The sequence below is a fragment of the Eupeodes corollae genome, chromosome 1, assembly GCF_945859685.1.
Source record: "Eupeodes corollae chromosome 1, idEupCoro1.1, whole genome shotgun sequence".
In the NCBI taxonomy this organism is placed as follows: domain Eukaryota; kingdom Metazoa; phylum Arthropoda; class Insecta; order Diptera; family Syrphidae; genus Eupeodes; species Eupeodes corollae.
In genome coordinates this window covers 260,072,388-260,090,617 of record NC_079147.1, presented here as the reverse complement: position 1 = coordinate 260,090,617, position 18,230 = coordinate 260,072,388, and the positions used below count along the sequence as shown (strand labels likewise).

Here is an 18,230-nt window from a genome sequence, read left to right as displayed (position 1 = left end):
CATGACTGAATTTTGTTTTAAATTTTCAAAACTTCAAACAAACAAAAATCAATAATTTATGTATATGTGTTTAATGTGATTTCAACATTGCTCCTTCTCAGTTTTTAATCGTAGGTTGTGCATCAGTTATTCCGGAAAATCACCATCTTTTTACACTTCTTCCTTTGTTTCATATTTCATCATCATCACCATCTCATCCACCATCATTTCATTTCAATGGTTTAATTGTTCTACATTTTTGAACAATACCATTTCACCATCCCTCATCTGTTTTTCCTTTCTCTCCATCTCCCTCTTTCAAACGACAACCCTCCCTTTTTTCGTTTCCTTATTTCTTACAAAGTGTGAATAAATTAATGTAATATCCATTCTAATGGTGAAATACGATTACACTTCAATGCCAATATACAAAAAGATAAAAAGTTTCCCCCTTCATATTTATTTTGAAGTCGAAATAACTTTCGTCATGTATGTATATTTTTTGGTTCAATTTTCAATTCAAATATAACACAACACTTCAAATTAAAGAATTTAAAAAATATATATATAAAACCCACTAAAAAGTGGGTATAACGATGCTGAATGTATAAATTGGTTAAAAATTTTCAAATTTTCTACCAAAAATTATTTAGCTCTTATATTTTGAAAAAAAAAGGGGTTGAAAATTATTTTATTAAAAGCATAACGTGAACCTTGTACAAATGATGACTTCTTTATTTTAAGTATTGCGGGTAAAGTGGTAAGTGGGTTTTTTTCTTTTTGTTTGGAAGGGTAGGGTTTGATGGATTTTTATTTTTAATAGTGTGGTTGATGGCTCTTGTTTTAACAATGTAACGGCTGCCGTATATGTTGAAATTAATATTTGGGTTTTGAAATTCTTTTTCCTAATCCTCTTTCTCTCTCCCTCTCTCAATTGGTTGAACTTGAAAATTTAATTAAAAATGAAATGTCTTTTTCTTTTTTAATAAATAACCAGAGTAGGATTATTAGGCTAACAGGAATAACCTTTTTATTAGGGCTCTAGTCGGTAAAGGGGCTAACTTTTTAAATGTACTTCAAAATGAAAAATGTAAGGTTTTTGAAGAAAATTGGTAAACTACATCCTCCGAAAAAGTAATCAAATGTTTCTAAAATTGTTCCCTTATTTCTAGTTTTAACTGACTTTTGATAGTTGATAAATATTGAAATTTAAAGATTTAAAGATAAAAGAATAAACTTTTCTTTTATGAATATAAAAGCAGCAGCATTTCCAATTTAAAACAATCTTTATTAATTTTCTTGTTAGACTTACTAAAAACTTCGATATTTTTAACTATCAATTGGTTTTTGACAGTTGTAATAAGAATTGAAAAATCAAACTAGTTGATTTTTCATGTCGATTTTTAAAAGTATCTTAAGTTTTGTGAGGTGTTTAAAACAACTTACTTGCTTGAACACATTGTGAGCGTTAAAAAAACAGTGAGGATGTAAGTGGTGATACCAGTGGTCTTAAAGTTTTGAATATAAAAATGGGAGGGCCAAGAAAAGTTGATTATGACATTTTACATTTTTGATGTACGGCTAAAAAAAATCTCCTATACTTTATGCTGATAAGTCTAAAACTAATCTCAAGGGTATCTAAATTAAATTCCTTTGAGGGTTCAGATGATATGCCAACGTTTTTTTTGAATATCCCATATTTTTACGAAAAAATGAACTGAAGTTAGTTTTTCATAAAATGTTAAGTTGCCTTACATTGTTCAAAAATCCCTTTATACATTACAAAAATGAAATTGACGATTGATGGTTTCTAACCCTAGAACCCTACCCATGTTTGGAGTGGATTTTTCTTACCCTGTGTGCTGTATCACCCTGGTTTATACTTCAATATATTTTTTGAATTACAAGACTTTTAATAATTTTCCTAGGAGTACGAACAAAACCTGCACCTTGCTTGTTTTGATACGTCAGGTGCTGGTGGTTCTGGCACGTCAGGTTTCTTCACAATCGCATTCATCATTTGGCGGAGATTTATCTGTAAACTGGGCTATTTTTTTCGATTTTCAAGCCAAGGTGTTATAAGTCCCATTGTTAAAGTCTTGAAATAAGTTCTTTTGTTATGAATTTTGTCTTTGTTTTCAGCCTAGCTAAACTTCAGTAATATCACAGAACCTATACCCACTGCATTCAGTAGGCCATAAAACATACATAATGGCCAGCGCCGAGTTTTTCGGGATACTGAGTACCTACCTATGGCAAAGTTGGTCAAATGTACCGACTCCGCTTTTTGTTTTATTGTAGACTTGCACGCGCCGTTTTGTCACTATAACTAAATAACATAAAAGCATAATATTTCTTAGAGAAAAAAAGAATATGCAAAGGAAGAAACACTTGTAAACGAAGGTAGAAAAATGTTCTTAATACTACCGATTTTACTACCCAAGGGTGCTACAGCATCCGGCATTAATTATTTATATTAATTACCTTTCGAACAGCCAGGAGACAACTAACTAAAAATGAGCAGAAAAAATAACGAACCTGTGTTGCCAATTTTTTAAAAAATATTATCAATTCAATGGATGGGGTTCTAGGGTTAAGAAACTGTAATTTTACAAATATTTCTAAATGGATTTTCTAAATCTCCAGGAAAATAAAAATATTTGCCAATTTATGAAATAATTTCATAAAAAAAACTGAATGAATATTAAAACCAATATCCCGAAATATCGATGTCTTGAAACTCTAAAACAAGTTTAAAAGTTAGTTGAGTTAAATCTCTTTAGTGGTTTATTTTTTCAAAAATAAATGATTTTTCTAAAATATTTCTTAACCTGACCTTTTACTGAAGTTGGTATTCTTTTTTTCAATATCCCATCAAAAAGGTTTGAAAATCCCACATCCCATATGTGTATCTCTAAAGTACATAATCAAATGATTGTAGAGTTCTAAAAAGTAAATGTAGAAAATCCCCCTTTTTTAAATTATGTTCTCAAAATATTCCTATATGGAATTTCCCGAAAAATGATATCTTAAAACTTTAAACCAAATCGAACATTTCATGAACAAAATTTGTAACTAGATCAATAAGTGAAAATACTAGTCTATTTTTTTCGAAAAAGCCGTAAATAAAGCTAATTTTTTAAATCTTTCACCTTTGAAATCCCACAACTATATGTTCTTCTAAGGGTTTAAAACTTTTGTAAATTATAAACTATTATCTCATTATTTCAAACCTTTAAAAACTGGAATTGTAAAAAATTAATGAAAATGTTGGATCTATAGGATCATTAAAATGCGCCTCCATTATATTTTAATTTAAGATCTGCGGTGTAACTACAATTTTGTACTTCCTTTTTCTTATATCTAAATAACCCACGTCTTCCTTATATTATAAGTAAAATATAACCCGCTTATTGTATTTCTACCAAAAAGCATAAGAAAAAATCTTATCATCAAATTATACAAAAAACAAAAATACTCCTTTGTGGTTTGACTTGTTTATGTTCCTTACGAGTCCCATTTACTAATATGGCATATTTAAGAGGCTTCACTCTTCCCTCCTCTCCCCCCCACTTAAGGGTTTTTATTTATGTACGTTTTTTTTGTCCTGTTTTTGTCTTTTAGCTTGTTAACCGAAAAATTTAGGTTGGCAATTTGTCTCCTCTGCACAGTTGGCTTGGAATTTAATTCTATACTTGTACCTACCTACCTTTCCAAAACTTCCTCCTTTTATTCCTGATTATGTACATATGTATGTATGTAAAATGTAATGTAGGCAAAAAAGGAAGCCATTTTACAATAAACTCATTGAGTTGCAAATTTTCAAGAGCTTCCCCCTAGAGCCTTTCTTTTAAAAAACAAAAAAAGACCTACCTACATGAATAGAATTATAAATCAAAAATTCACCAAACCTAAACACAACAAAATAAGAAAAAAGAACATGACACCGCAATTTTTGGAAATAGCATTATTTCAGCAGGTGCGCTGTCTTCACCTACGTGAAGGTACATTGTTTTCCAAAAATTTAAAGCCAACAAAATAAACGAAATTCAATATTTCACTGATTTTCAATCAATTAGGGGTTTTAAATTTCAATAAGGATACATTTCTTGGTGAACTTTTTGCCATAAGTACAAAGGTTAAGACTAAATTGTCGAGGGAAAACAAAAAGCAAAGAGTTAGGACTTTCAATCAATATAAACAAAATTATAAATTCATTCATGAATAAACCAATAATCAAATTCTAGAGACTCCAGACATATTTGTTATCACAAGAGCAGAAACCAAATTTGACATATTCTCGAAGAAAGGAAAGGACTCTGTCTGGCTCCATTGCTTTGGTATAATCTATTCTATTGATTGTCTGATGTTTGGGGGGGGGGTATGAACATCGATTATTATAGAATTATATTTTTTTTCAGATATTTAAATCCCATTGTGCATGCTCATTGATCCTTGATAAGGATGAATATTCGAACCAAAATTGATAAAAATGGCTTTGGGCATTGAACTCAATATAAAATGTAAAAAGGATATACTCGGCTCGATTCGTCGTTCGCAGCTAATGTATATTTATATGGATTTCCTTTTTTCCTTTTCTTATCTCAATTAAGGATCCTTTCGAGAATATAATATGTTTGTGTTATTCTTGGTGAACTTTGGGTATCATCATGCCTTGATGTGGGGAAAGAATTCTATTAAATTTATTTTGTAGCTTTGCAATTGTCAAGAGATTTATTCGGATATAAATTTGTCAATATAGACCTTGGGTTTATGGTATCTTATTTGTTGAAAATATATGTAAATAATACCCTCTCGATATCGAAAACTTTTATATTCTTTTTGTTTATCCCACTTCACATCAGAAGAAGAAAAAGATATTGTTGAAGTGTTCTCAGTTCGAAATTAAATTAGTTTTTATTTAACTCTTTTGCTTAGAACTTTACGAAACCACTAAGGATGATTCTTTTGGTTTGGTATTAAAAAATAGCTTTTTAAGTTCTCACTCTTCTGAATAACATCAATCTTCGGAAACATTTCTAAATTTTAATCATTAGTTGAACTTTACTAACTTCCTTCTTTTTTTTCTTACAGAATGTCGATCACAAAATGCGCTTCCGTTCCAAAAAAGGACAATTGCCATTCATTGAGCTTAATGGTGAAGAAATTGCCGACTCAGCCATAATTATCAAAGAATTATCAGCTAAATATGAAAAGGATCTCGATGCCGCCCTTACTCTAGAACAACGCAATGTTTCATATGCAATGATTCAAATGTTGGAAAATCATTTAATTTGGATTATCTTTTATTGGCGTGCCAAATATCCCGATAATGTGCTCAAGGGTTACAAAGTTAATTTGCAACATGCCTTGGGTCTCAGATGGCCAAATTCAATTTTGAATTTCTTCTTTAAGATAACATTCGGCCGCAAGGTTTGTACCAACATAAAAATCAAAAATACAAAAAAAAACTCGCTATCCTTTCCTCCTGCCCAAATCAAATCATCAATTTTATCTCATTTTGTATTTCTTTTTTTGGTATTATTTCTTTGAATTTGTTTTAAAAAAATATGTATTATGTTGTGGTGCACAAACATTACACAAATATGTACACTTTTTGGTTTTGTTGGTTGTTTTGTTGATTTTATTTTTTTTATTTTATTTTGTTTTGTATTTTTATGATATTTTCTTAATTTGCGAGCGCTTTATTTTTTTAAATATTTAACGCTTAAAATTTAAACAAAACACGAAGTATATAAATAAAAACAATACAAAAATCAACAGCAGCAGCACACACAGCACAAAACCGAAAAGTGTAAACAAAGCTTTAAGTAAGAAATCATAACAACAACAGCAACAAAAAGAGTGCTTTATGCTCGTACACATTCGCTTTTAACTTCTGCTTTTAATTTCACGGGATTTTTGGCGATTTTTCTAGCTCATTAACGGTGATGTAGTATATTTTCTTCTTTTATTTTTATGTTAATTTATTCTTGTTCTTATGTTAAAAATTATGTGTTTTATTTGCTCTTCTTTTTTATTTGTTATTTATTCGAATTTGCTTTTAGTGCGGGTGATTATGGTATTTTACTTCTTTTTTTTTAATGAGCTTAAGCGTATACTTGGCTTTTATGTAGCTTTAAAAGTAGCAGCAGCAACATCAACAGGAGTAGATGTTAAATGATATGAACACTTCAAAAACACACAATTAATTTATTTTGTTTTTTGTAAACAATATCACACAACAAAAATACGACCTTAACACTGAATATCTAACTTCAAACAAAAAACAAAATGCTTTGAAAATTGCTTATTTGTTTATTATTATTTCTTCTTACTTTTTCAATACCACATATTGTGTAGTTTTGAACTTATTTTGAAGGGACTTGGGGTTCGCAGCAGCAGCAACAAAACGCGCTAGTCATAAACTTAATAAAAAGGACCGGTGCGGTGGTGGTATCCAACAAAAGCTCCAGAAAATAAACCAATAAAAAGACTCAGAGAGTTAAATAAATCCATCTATGGTAAAGCCAAATCAAAAATTTGATTCCTACAAAGGTTTCACATACCTAAAATCACTATGTTTTTAAGGTTTTATTTCCTTCTGTAGAACCTTGGGTGGTTTGAATTTTTGCAAAAAGCGACACATATTGGAGCAGCTATTAATCCAAAAATACAAATCACCACTTCCTATGATTTTGTACTCAAAATGATTTTGTATTCAAAATTGTATCCTCTTCCAAAGTCTTCACTTATGTTTTCTGGCAGAAATATTTGCCATAGAAAAAGACGCTAGATACAATCTTGACAGACACTATTGAATCCACAACAAAGCACTTATGTCAGTCAAGTTGTACCTAAGGCCATTACCTCCTACTTTAAAATCTCGAAAACATGTTATGAATGTATTGACATACATTTTTAAACGAACTTTGTTTGAAAAATAACATCACCTTTGGTTGGCATTCAGAAAAATAAAGATGCAGGTTCCTTAGCAATAATAGGCGCTATAACTGCACGGACAGGTCCTGAACCGAATAGGAAAAAAAGTAAAAAAGATAAATAAGAAGAAGCAAAATAGATAACAATCTAGCAAGAATTCCCTGAAATGTGTCCCATTAAGAATTATAACCAAACATTTTTCAAAAACTGCATAAGTTTTGTAGAAATAGATCCGCTCATTAAAACGGGCCCACATTGACAATATACAATCCTTAAAGCCACATTAAGTGCTTTTATTTGAAACGAAATTTCTTTCGTTTTTAATTCATAAAAAAACTATATACAAAGTATTTTCTTCAAGTTCTCAAAGTTGTAGCATTTGGGGTTCAGAAATTCAAGGAGTAAATATTAAGAAACATTTTCATTTTGAATTCGCTTGGCTGTTTGATGTGGATTTACGGGTGAAAACAATTATCGGTCCTCCAATACGCTTCTCTTGAGGCAACGATCAAAATGTGGTTTGAACACAACGCACAATGCCACATGACGAAGAATTTAACCGTAATACCCGCTCTTCTAGGAATGCCCATCAGTTTACCCTTGAGTCCAACTTCGGCCTGACTCTGAAGTACAGAGATTCATGTTTCAGCCGTACCACGCGAATGTGGAATGCCTTACCACGCTCTATCGTTCCCTGTCATTGCAATGTTCAGGAATTCAAAATCAATGTACACCGACACCTCCTATCCGAACCTTCCCTCTTTTCCTAATGCTCACACTGTGTCTTTGGCATATTAAAGGTATACAAAACCCTTTTAGTGTTCGCTAATTATAAAAAAGAGAACGAATTAAACTACTGCATAAGTAAGCTAAAGCTGTAGCCCATATACAATTTTGACTTCAAAAATTGGTCATCTAGATCTTGCGATTTCAAGCTTTTTTCTTTGCGGTTTTCGAAGTGTCAATATTATTCTTTTGTAAGATTTTCTATATGGGATTGATTTGGGTTGTATTCCATGTACAAATCATTAACCCAGCATAAAATGAACAAAACAAGTTCTGTAATTAAAAATCTAAAAAAGGGACAACTTTTATGTCTGCTAACCATTACAGATATTCGAAATTCCAAAGATTCAAAAAATTTCCAGAACATCATTTTAGATTTATTTATTTTCCTTTTTGCAATTGCAGTTGGTCTTTCCAAGTTATTTATTCCCTAGTTAAATTCATTTACTCAAATTTTGAATCTCAGACCATTTAGCTTTTTCCAATTTTGTATAAATTTGGATGCTTTCCTTACACTATTCAACCAAAACTAATATTCAAACCAATCGCAACTAAAGTCCACCTTGTTTTTATAAACCATGTCACTGAGGTGAAAACTGCGAAATGTGATTCTCTCTGAAAGAAAATAAAATACCAGAATTCTATTATTCTGATTCCTATTCTATGATCTTAACTATTACATGATTTTTAACAAAACCACAAGACGACCATAATATGCAATGAAATCAGTCACACACTATGTCAATCCATAATTGAATTTCAAAAAAGGCAGCAATAAAGTGTGATTCAAAGTCTTTCTTTCCTCCTATTTTCTACTGCTTTAAAAAATAGATCACTCATATTTTCTTTTGTCCTGTTTTTGTTGTTGTATTCCATATTTCTATATGCTATACGCACCCAACATCATCTTTATCGTCGTCATCACGCTTATATTGGTCATACTCTGCAATTGCAATGTAAAAGTATAAAAAGTTTTCTCAAATGAATTGCTAATTGACGATGAAAAGAAAATCATCATCATCAACATCGTCTATCAAGACCAATGCAAACGACATAATTGCACGAATCTTGATGGTGCGGTTGTTGTTGTTGTTTTGGTTTTTATTTTCTTCAATAATTTATTTTTCATAATAAACTAGGTTAGCAGCATCAATCTGATTTGTTACACTTTATGAGCAAACGTCAATGGCCGCTGCATTGAATCGTTGATGCAGTAGAATACTCAACTTATAGATTGTAAGATAGAAAGTTGATGAAGAATAATATGGTTATACCTACCTTCCTACCTCCTCATATCTAAGAGCTTAGGAGTTATAATGGACCGATATGCTCTAGTGACTTAGTGATTTATCCGTCGCATGGAGTCTTGAACTTGGAAGTTTAAAATTAATGAAATTGAAGACACAAAATAAATGGTTTTCCTTTCAAAAATACTTTCAAGGCAATTTAGCGAATTCATTGATTTACTTTTACTTTGTCCTAAATCAGGCAAAAATAGAATTTTCCAATTTAGATTCATGTCTAAAAGACTTTTTTACCTTTAACATAGAAAAAAGCTGCAAATTAGTATAAAACCAGAAACGTCTTAAATATGAATTCAACTTAATTTTTCTCCAAACAAAAAGTTGTAGAATTTCAAACTATTCATGTTTGACACGATTTTCTCCACAAGAATTTCTCATTTTGAAATTTGTCACCCATAGATAGGATTGAGCACAGGACACAAAAAGGACCTGAATCCTATTGTTTAAAACATTTTACAACAAGTCTGTAAAATTCTTTCTTTTTAATCTTGAAAGACAAGAGAAATAGCAACGAAGCTTTGTGTTATGAGTACTGTAAAAAGGTCAGAATACTCTGAATATTTGTCCCCATTTTACATTCATCCGAATACCAATAGACAAATGCATCCTGAAGTGATGAAGAAACAAATAATAATATACATTCCTTTAAGAACTGTTGAAATTTGTGAATAGGTTTATATTTGTTAGCAATAAAAGTAAAGAATTTTTAAATTCATTTATAGATTCAAGGAGACGGTGTATTTATACACGTATCCTTGCTGCTGCTGCATCACTCGCTCGTAATAAAAACACTAAGATCACGCTTTGTTTTATTTTCTGCAAACAATAAAAACACAAACATTCAAAATGCTTAATTTATTTATTTAATTTTTAATCTTGAAAATAAACAATCAATAAATTTTAAAAATATTCAAAAAAAAAGAACAACATAAACGGATTTCGGTACGCGACATTTAAATCAAGAAAAAACATATTTGTTTATAAATTGATAACAATAAATGACGGTTAATTTTACTTTTAACGGTTTTTCGCGATCTCAGATTCTTACTCGCTCTCTCTCTTTACGTTTATGGTTTCTTATATTTAGTTTTTTAAACATTTTCAAAAAAAAAAACAAAAAAATATATTCTTCCCCCCATATTATGGTGTGGCTTTGCCTCTTCTCAACATCCAGTGGTTCCAGGGTTCCAAAAAATTGAAGGCTCATGGCATCGGTGTACACAGTGCTGAGGAGATCGAGGAATTCGGAAAGAACGATTTGAAAGTACTCAGTGATATGTTGGCGTATAAACCATTTTTCTTTGGTGATGAAATTACTACATTGGATGTTGTTGCATTTGCCGTCCTTTCACAATTGCATTATCTATCAAAGGAAATTGCCTATCCACTAAGAGATTTCATGACCGAAAAATGCCCGAACTTAGTTGGCCATGTGTCTAGGATGAAGGAAAGGTGCTTCCCCGATTGGGATGAGATTTGCACTAAATTGGACTTGAATGCACATCTGCCAAAGCCAGAGTAAGTTTATTTTGTAATTTAAAAATAATTTTCTTTTGATATATTTTTTTTGTATGTTCTTCTTTTCATAAATTGTTTTTGCAGACCTGAAGCCAAGGAAGGCAAGGAAGGTGAACAAGAAAAGTCAACAGAACAAGATAATGAAACAGAGAAAATCGAGAAGGAATTAGAAAAGGACAAGGTAAGTGATAACGTTATACTATCTAAATAAAATAATTACAAAAAATAAATAAATCATAGAGTAATGTACCTCAGGCATTCCAAAAAGTTTAATAAAAGTTGCTATATTATCTAGTTTAGGGAATCGTAACAATCTACAATAAAAGTCTCGAACATAGATTTTGAGCCGACGGAATATTTGTCTAAACCCTTTTAGTTTCTTACAATTTAAATAAGTTAAAAGATATGTTAACGACTTACCAGTTATCAGATTTCTTTTCACTCTAATTGAAGTTTTTGGAAACCCTTAATCTTATGGTTTTTAAGTTCATATTTTTATCTAATTTGAATTCCGAACTTAGATTTTAGATAACTGTTCAAATTTTAAAAAATACACGTTTTCAACACTGCTTTCATATTTTGTTTATATGTATACAGCTGCGGTCAAAAAATAGCACTGCAACGCATCAAAAAGTTTATGGTGCAGAAAAACTTAATTAATAAGTGTTATTTAATAATATATTGTTAAACTAATAACCTTTCTTTTTCCAACATTTTCATTTTAAATTTTGCCCGTCAAAAAAATAGCACCGCATCATAAAAACATCGTTTAAAATAAAAAAAAAATGTTTATTTTTTATACTATTTAATATTTATTTTGTAATCTTCTTTAAAATAAGTTATAATTAATATTTTGTTGATTTTCCTTTATTTGCAATGACTACAATACAACGCCTTTGCATCGAGTTCACGAGGAGTTTGCATTTTTCAACAAGAATCGATTTTCAGAAAGTGTTGACAGAAGCCCAAAGTTCATTATTATTGCTTGACCTGCACCGAGACACTTCCGTCTTTACGTCAACCCAAAGATTTTCAATCTGTGCAGGGCACTCCATAACTTCCACATAGTTATCCCGAAACCAATTTTTGGCCAATTTGCTGGTGTGTTTCGGGTTGTTGTCAATTCAACGGCATATCTTCAGACGCATCTCTTCCTGCAATATTTTTACATACAGGTGCTAATCCATTATACCTTTTATCCAGTACAAAGGACCAACACCGTAGTAAAGGAAATAGTCCCATATCATAATGCTAGATCCGCCATGTTTGATTACTTTTGTCGTATATTTTGGGTTGAATTCAGCATGTTGAAGCCTTCTAAGGTATGACCGCGATCCTTTTCCACCAAACAAAACAATTTGGGCTCATCTGTCCATAGAACATTCCTCCACTTTGTTATAGGCCATTCTACATGTGCTTGGATAAATTAAATCCGTTGGGTCACATGTTTTTTTTTGTCAGGAGACTGCGATCATATAACCTGTTATCCGTTATGTTTCTACACTTGCTGTCATATTCAACACGACTTTCAGCTCCGTAGTTGGTAAAAACGGTTTCCTTTTCTCTGTCGAATCAATCGCTCGCTTACGCCCACGTCTTTCGAGTTTTACAGTAAATGTTAAAGCATTGCGAATCTTTTTATTTGAACACCCTAGGATTTGCCTGATTTCCGAATAAGTTTTCCAGTTAGATATCATATTTTTAATGGTTTTTCTATATTTTCCAAGACCAATTGTTGCTAAATAATTTAAAGATTTGTTTTTAAATTACATTAAGACTTAGTTAAATAGTACAAACCTATGTAAAAAAAAATTGTTTGACAGAAAATATTTCAAAAATAACAGGAGTACTCTCATCGGTGCTTTTATTTTGACTGCATTAATTTGACAAAATAAAACTACTTAAATAAAATCTGGCACTATTTTTTTTGTTAATGGAAAATTCTCCCAGTAAGTAGTAACGGTGATTAAAAGTGTACCACATTTATATTATTCGTTGAAAATGTTACAAATTACATCTCAATGCTATTTTTTTGACCACAACTGTATATATTTTTTTAGACGACGAAGGGCGTACAAAATACTTGTTGTGAATTTGTATGTTAAAAACTGTACTGATCTGTACTTTACATAGTTTTCTAAGGTTTAAAACATATGTTTATTATATAAGACTAAAAATTTATGAGCGTTTTTCAAAATTATTTTATTAAAAACTAAAAATATCAAAAAAGGGTACCTGTTGGAAAAAGGGATTATAGATTTGAAAAATCATTATGAATTTAATAAAAAAAACATACATAATGAATTTCCATAAGCTCAAACTTTCCATTTCTTTGAATTTTTTAAAATTTTAAAACCTTGTTGACCGCGGTATATTCATAGCAATTTCACGAAGATTTGTGTTAAAGAATTAAATTACAAGCTTTTATGATGTCGGCATCAAGCAGGGTTCCTGACATGCGAGGCTGATGGCTCTCTGTTTTCTCTCTAACGCGGCTCAGCAGTCCGAATGTTTCTGTAGAAAAAACCTTTCCCATCTACAGTGCAACTGCTATTATCTGCAGTTATTGGAAGGATTGCAATGCTTCAAACTCACGGTGCTGTTTACAGCCGACGCCTATATTTTCGGGTCCTTCGGAAGGTTCAGACAAATAAGGGACATCATTTGCACTGAACTGCATTCTTTGAATGTGAAATTTTACCAAGGCAGCTAGGTTGTTTTTCAACTGTCATAAATTTAAATCTTGGAAATTTACTCCCATAACACCTACCATCAGTTCATCGTACAGAAACCATCAAAAACATTATTTTCTACGGAACACTCCTCATTTCTATATTTTATAGTAAAGAAAAAATACTTTTCAATTTGACAAACAAACATTTTACCCAAAACATTAAATGGAATTTTACAGTAAATAAATATATCACAGGTAGTACCCGTGGCATGATGGTTAGTGCGTTGGACTGTCATGCAAGGGGTTTTGGGTTCAATCCCTTCCTGTGCCACCTTAATTTAAAAAATTAATTTTCGCGGTTACTGCCTCTTGCGAGGAATTGACAATTCCTTCAAGAGTAATTCTTGTCATGAAAAAGTGCTTTCTCAAATTTGCCTTTCGGATTCGGCCTTAAATTGTAGGTCCCTACTATTCCTGACAACAGCACTCGCACACAGGAATGGTTGAGAGTTGTAAATTACTAGGCCCTGGTTCACAACGGACTGTTGCGCCACCCCATTTGATTTGATTTTGAAATATATCACAGAGTAATAAAGTTTAGCTTTCATTTAAATGAAAAAACTTAGGGAGACTTTCCAGTCAAATTTCCAAGGAAGTATGTAATCAGCTGTCATTTGAAGTGTCATAATATCAGATGAATTTTTGTCGTTTACGATAATGAATCGTTTAGCAATCGGACAACACTTTTAAATTATTAAAACTTACTGATTCTATACGCGATGAATTTGGTTGCTTAACTACTTGATCGATAAAATTGTGAAGAATTTTGAAAAGAGCGGTAATGTTACTAATGTCGAAAGGCCTGATCATCATAGTAATGCACACTCAATAACCCAATAAACCTATCATTGGGCAGGTTCAGACAATATAAGGGACTTCATTGCTGGAACGTACATTTTGACCAAGTTAACTAGACAGTTTTTTAAGTGTCATAAACTTCAAACTCAGAACTTTACTTCCCTAACTTCTACCGTACAAAAACTACCAAAACATTATTTTCTACAAAAACAGTCCTCAGGCAAACTACAAGTTCATCCCATTTTGGGTTTCGTATTGTAAAGAAATATTACTTATTTCTTTTCCAATTTGACGAGAAACCCTTTTACATAAAATAATAAATAAATAAATCGTCGATAAATAACGTTCAACTTTCAGTTAGTTAAAAAAAACATGATCGATTGTAATTCTGACACAAGTTGACTTGACTTAAGGAGATTTTTTTTTGACTAACTTTCCAGTCAAGTTTCCAATAAAGTTGCCTTATTGCCAATTTTTTGGCAGCTTTCAAGTCCCTTATGTCGTCTTAACCTGCCCATTCGTTTTCATCAGTTATCTTTGGTAATTGTTTTTCAGGTTAGGAATAAAAAGAGAGTGAAACGCCTTAAGTAAGATGATCGATGTTCCGAATTATAAAATCAAAAATCGATTGTTCATTGAAAACGATTTTATCATTTACAAATTAAAAATGAATTAAAAGAAAAGTTGTTTTTATAATGAGGTACATGTTTAGTTAAAAAAATGTCAACTTATAAGCGTCGAAGTCCAAACTTAACAGCGAAATAAATGAATGACCCCGTGCTTTGTTTTTCTTTATTAACCTATAACAGACTTTGTACTATAAATTGGTTAATTGGTAAAAAAATGCTCTTGTATCACCTAAACGATTTAGTATGTTTCATGAGTTAAATCATAATCTCAAAATCGTATCCACCGTTATGGAAAATTTCATTCAGCTAAATGGTATTTTTTGTGAGCATTCTCATAGGTGCCCTTTTAAAAACTATTAGCAATAGGGCTGCAGCCTTAAAAATTGGTGCCTTAAGTTTTAACATTAATTATTCTGTAGTAACTATCTTTTTTTAAAATTAATTTAAATAAATATATATATTTTTTTTAATTTCCAGTCCTACGAGAAAGAGAAGGCGGAAGAGAACAAGGAAAAGGAGGAGGCTAAATAAACAAACTCATCATCCAACCATCCCCCCGCATATATAAACATTCAGAGAGAAACATAACTCACCCCCTTCTTTTTTATATAAATATTTATAGAAGTAAATAAAACAAAACAAAATCATAAATATAGATATAAACACTAATCATTCAAAAATTATATAGAAGAAAAACAAAAAAACATTGATGATTAAAGAAAAAAAACAACAACAACATCAAACAAATTTAAGGGACATTTTTTATATTTATATATATAAAAGTAAAAAATTTAAAAAAATCAACATGTATTAGAACAAAAAAGAAAAACATTAAAAAAATAAAAACAATACAAAATTTTTTATATTAAGCAAGTTAGTTAAATATCCAACAAAACAAAAACAAAAAAAAACATTGACGATTGATTTTATAGAATATTTTTGAATTTTCTTTTCGATTTTTATATATAATTATTATTAAATATATATTTATATATTAAATGAGAGAACGGAATGAGAAAATAATCTACAAGAAGAAAAATGATGAAAGGATTACAAACAAACAAAAAAATATGTTTTTTTTTTTTAATATTATATTATATTATTATTTGTAATGTTTATATTGTGTTTTAATCTTTAATTTTAATTTTTAATAGGGCGAAACGAATTTGTGTGCAAATATTAAGATTTTAAACAAATATATGATGAATGTATTTTTCTTTAAGTGGATTTATACTTTCCACTTAATGTTTAAGAAAATCTTCAAAAAAAACAAGAAGAACGGACATGACAAGATTGTTTATAATTTTTTTTTTCGTAATTTTAAAACAAATTTCTTTTAAGATTGTTGTTATACATACAAACAAAATATAAGATATTATTTGCCTTATTTTGTGTCTTGTGTTCTAATATATCACAGCTTAAATATATAAATTTAAATATATTAAATTAAAACTTGCTAAAAATCGATAAATCAAAACAAAAAACAAAATACTAAAACCAACCGAACAACAACAAAAATAAATATAAAAACAACAACTTCAACAACGTTTCGTTTAATATCATTAAATGTAAATTGAGACAAGTAAATATATATAAATTTAAGTATCTTTATATATTATACTATGTAAGTCGTTTTACTTTTTTTCTTTATATAAATAAAACAAAAATTACAATTTAAAAAACAAACATAATGTAAAATTACTGTCAAACATTTTTGTAAAAACAAATTTATATTAAATGTGAAAATAAAGAAAACAAAATAAAAATAAATACAAAAAACAAAAGTAAGTGTGTGTAATATTTAGCTGATACCTTTTTTCTAAAAAAAAAGTAAAAAACAAAAAAATAGATACAAACGAAAATAGAATTACAACAAAAAACAAATACGGAAAAGAGTTATTAACAAAATTTTTAAATTTAAAAATAAACAATCAAAATATAAGCGATTAATTAACAAAAAAAAAAACATACAAAAAGAGGAGGAAGAAATAAAGAACAAAATTTAAAAAAAAATACCAAAAACAAAACAACGTCAACATTTTGTGTCTGGGAACATTTTTTTATCATCATCTCACTCTCTTTTTACAAAAATAAAAACCGAAAGAAATTCATTCATTTCGAACACATTACAATGACCAGGATAATTATTATTATATAAATTTTACACTTTTTAGCTCAGTGTGTTTTATACTTATATATTATATATAAATATATATTCAACAAATTTATATATAGCAGCAAGGAAAACAAAACAAAAATATTATGTGCTTGTAAACAACAACAAAATATCTTCGTTGGCATTTTTTTCTTTTTTAAATAAATGTTTAAAAAATATACAGAGACACGTTTTATTCATAAATAATATTAAAAACAATATATAAATAAAAAGAAAAAAAAATATGTTAGTGGTGCTTATAAATAAAAGACAAAGAAATCAAATCTGCCTTTGTTTAGCGACATCATTATGTTTTAAAACACTCAACATCATACAAAAATCAAATCCACACTTACTATTTGCTGGTGAAAGCTGAAGGTTTGTCATTCTTTTTTTTTTGGCTATACCATATGTTTAAAAAAATGAAGATATATACAATTCAATTCACATAGATTCTTTTGGAAAAAATGTAGAATTTAAATATCAACATTTACTTATCGTTTTGTGGATGGCCGAAAAGAGACAAGACATTGGCAACACTTTATTTTATACATAATTCCATTTAATGCTTATGTAACCAGCCACGCCCCAATTATAATATAATTATTATTATTACAACAAACACACATTTTATACTTTATATACATACATGACGTTTCGTTTCTCTTTTTAGTTTCGAAACAAACATTTTTTTGTTCTTATTTTTTTATATACAATATTTTTATATTTTTTTAATTATTTACTTTTTTATATATAAATACAAATTATATATAAATAAAATATAAATATTAGTATTAATTTAAAATAAAACAAAAAAAAGTATAGTAATTAAATAATAAAATTACGTATTGTGTATTGATATTAAATTTAAAATAATAAAAAAATGAAATGAAAAAATATAGTAAAAATAAAAAAAAAACACAAACACAAAAAATTATTATAAATAAATACAAAAAAAAAAATGTTGAGAACAAGAAAAAAAAATCATACAAAAAAAACTGCAAAACAAAAATAAGAATTAATATAATTTTTAAGAAATATGAAATTTTATTAACCTTGGCATGTTATTAAGAGTTGATGTTTCTTAAAAATTGTATTCATTTTCTTTTTTGTTTTTTTTTCTAATATAAGAAAATAAATATTTTTTTTTTAAATCATATTTTTTATGACTTAAAACTTCTCATTTGATTTAATCGACAACAACAAAAACAAATAACAAAAAAGTTAAAAACAGTAACAACAATTTTAAGAATAAATATTAAGTATGAAAACAAACCCCCGAACAAAATGATAATAACAAAACAAAAACTCATTTGCTTAAAATAAAAAAGGCGTAAATAAATTCTTGTACGTATAAAAATAAAAATAAAATTAAAAAAAAACAA

General features: G+C 29.2%; 1 protein-coding gene across 3 annotated transcripts in view; it reads left to right on the top strand.

Annotated features, from left to right (window-relative positions):
- Nucleotides 1–18,230, top strand: part of LOC129953815 (failed axon connections) — a 150,208-nt gene extending 131,978 nt beyond the window's left edge. Inside the window, exons 2-6 of one of the 3 annotated variants that reach the window (XR_008782589.1) lie at nt 5,074–5,412; nt 10,186–10,529; nt 10,614–10,710; nt 15,168–15,314; nt 15,845–18,230. Coding sequence is in view for 2 of the 3 variants with exons in the window: in XM_056067298.1 (XP_055923273.1) it covers nt 5,074–5,412; nt 10,186–10,529; nt 10,614–10,710; nt 15,168–15,221 (834 nt within the window). In the remaining variant the exon portion in view is untranslated. Of the gene's footprint in view, nt 1–5,073; nt 5,413–10,185; nt 10,530–10,613; nt 10,711–15,167 lie in introns of all 3 variants that reach the window. The other 2 variants (XM_056067299.1, XM_056067298.1) reach the window with 2 other exon arrangements.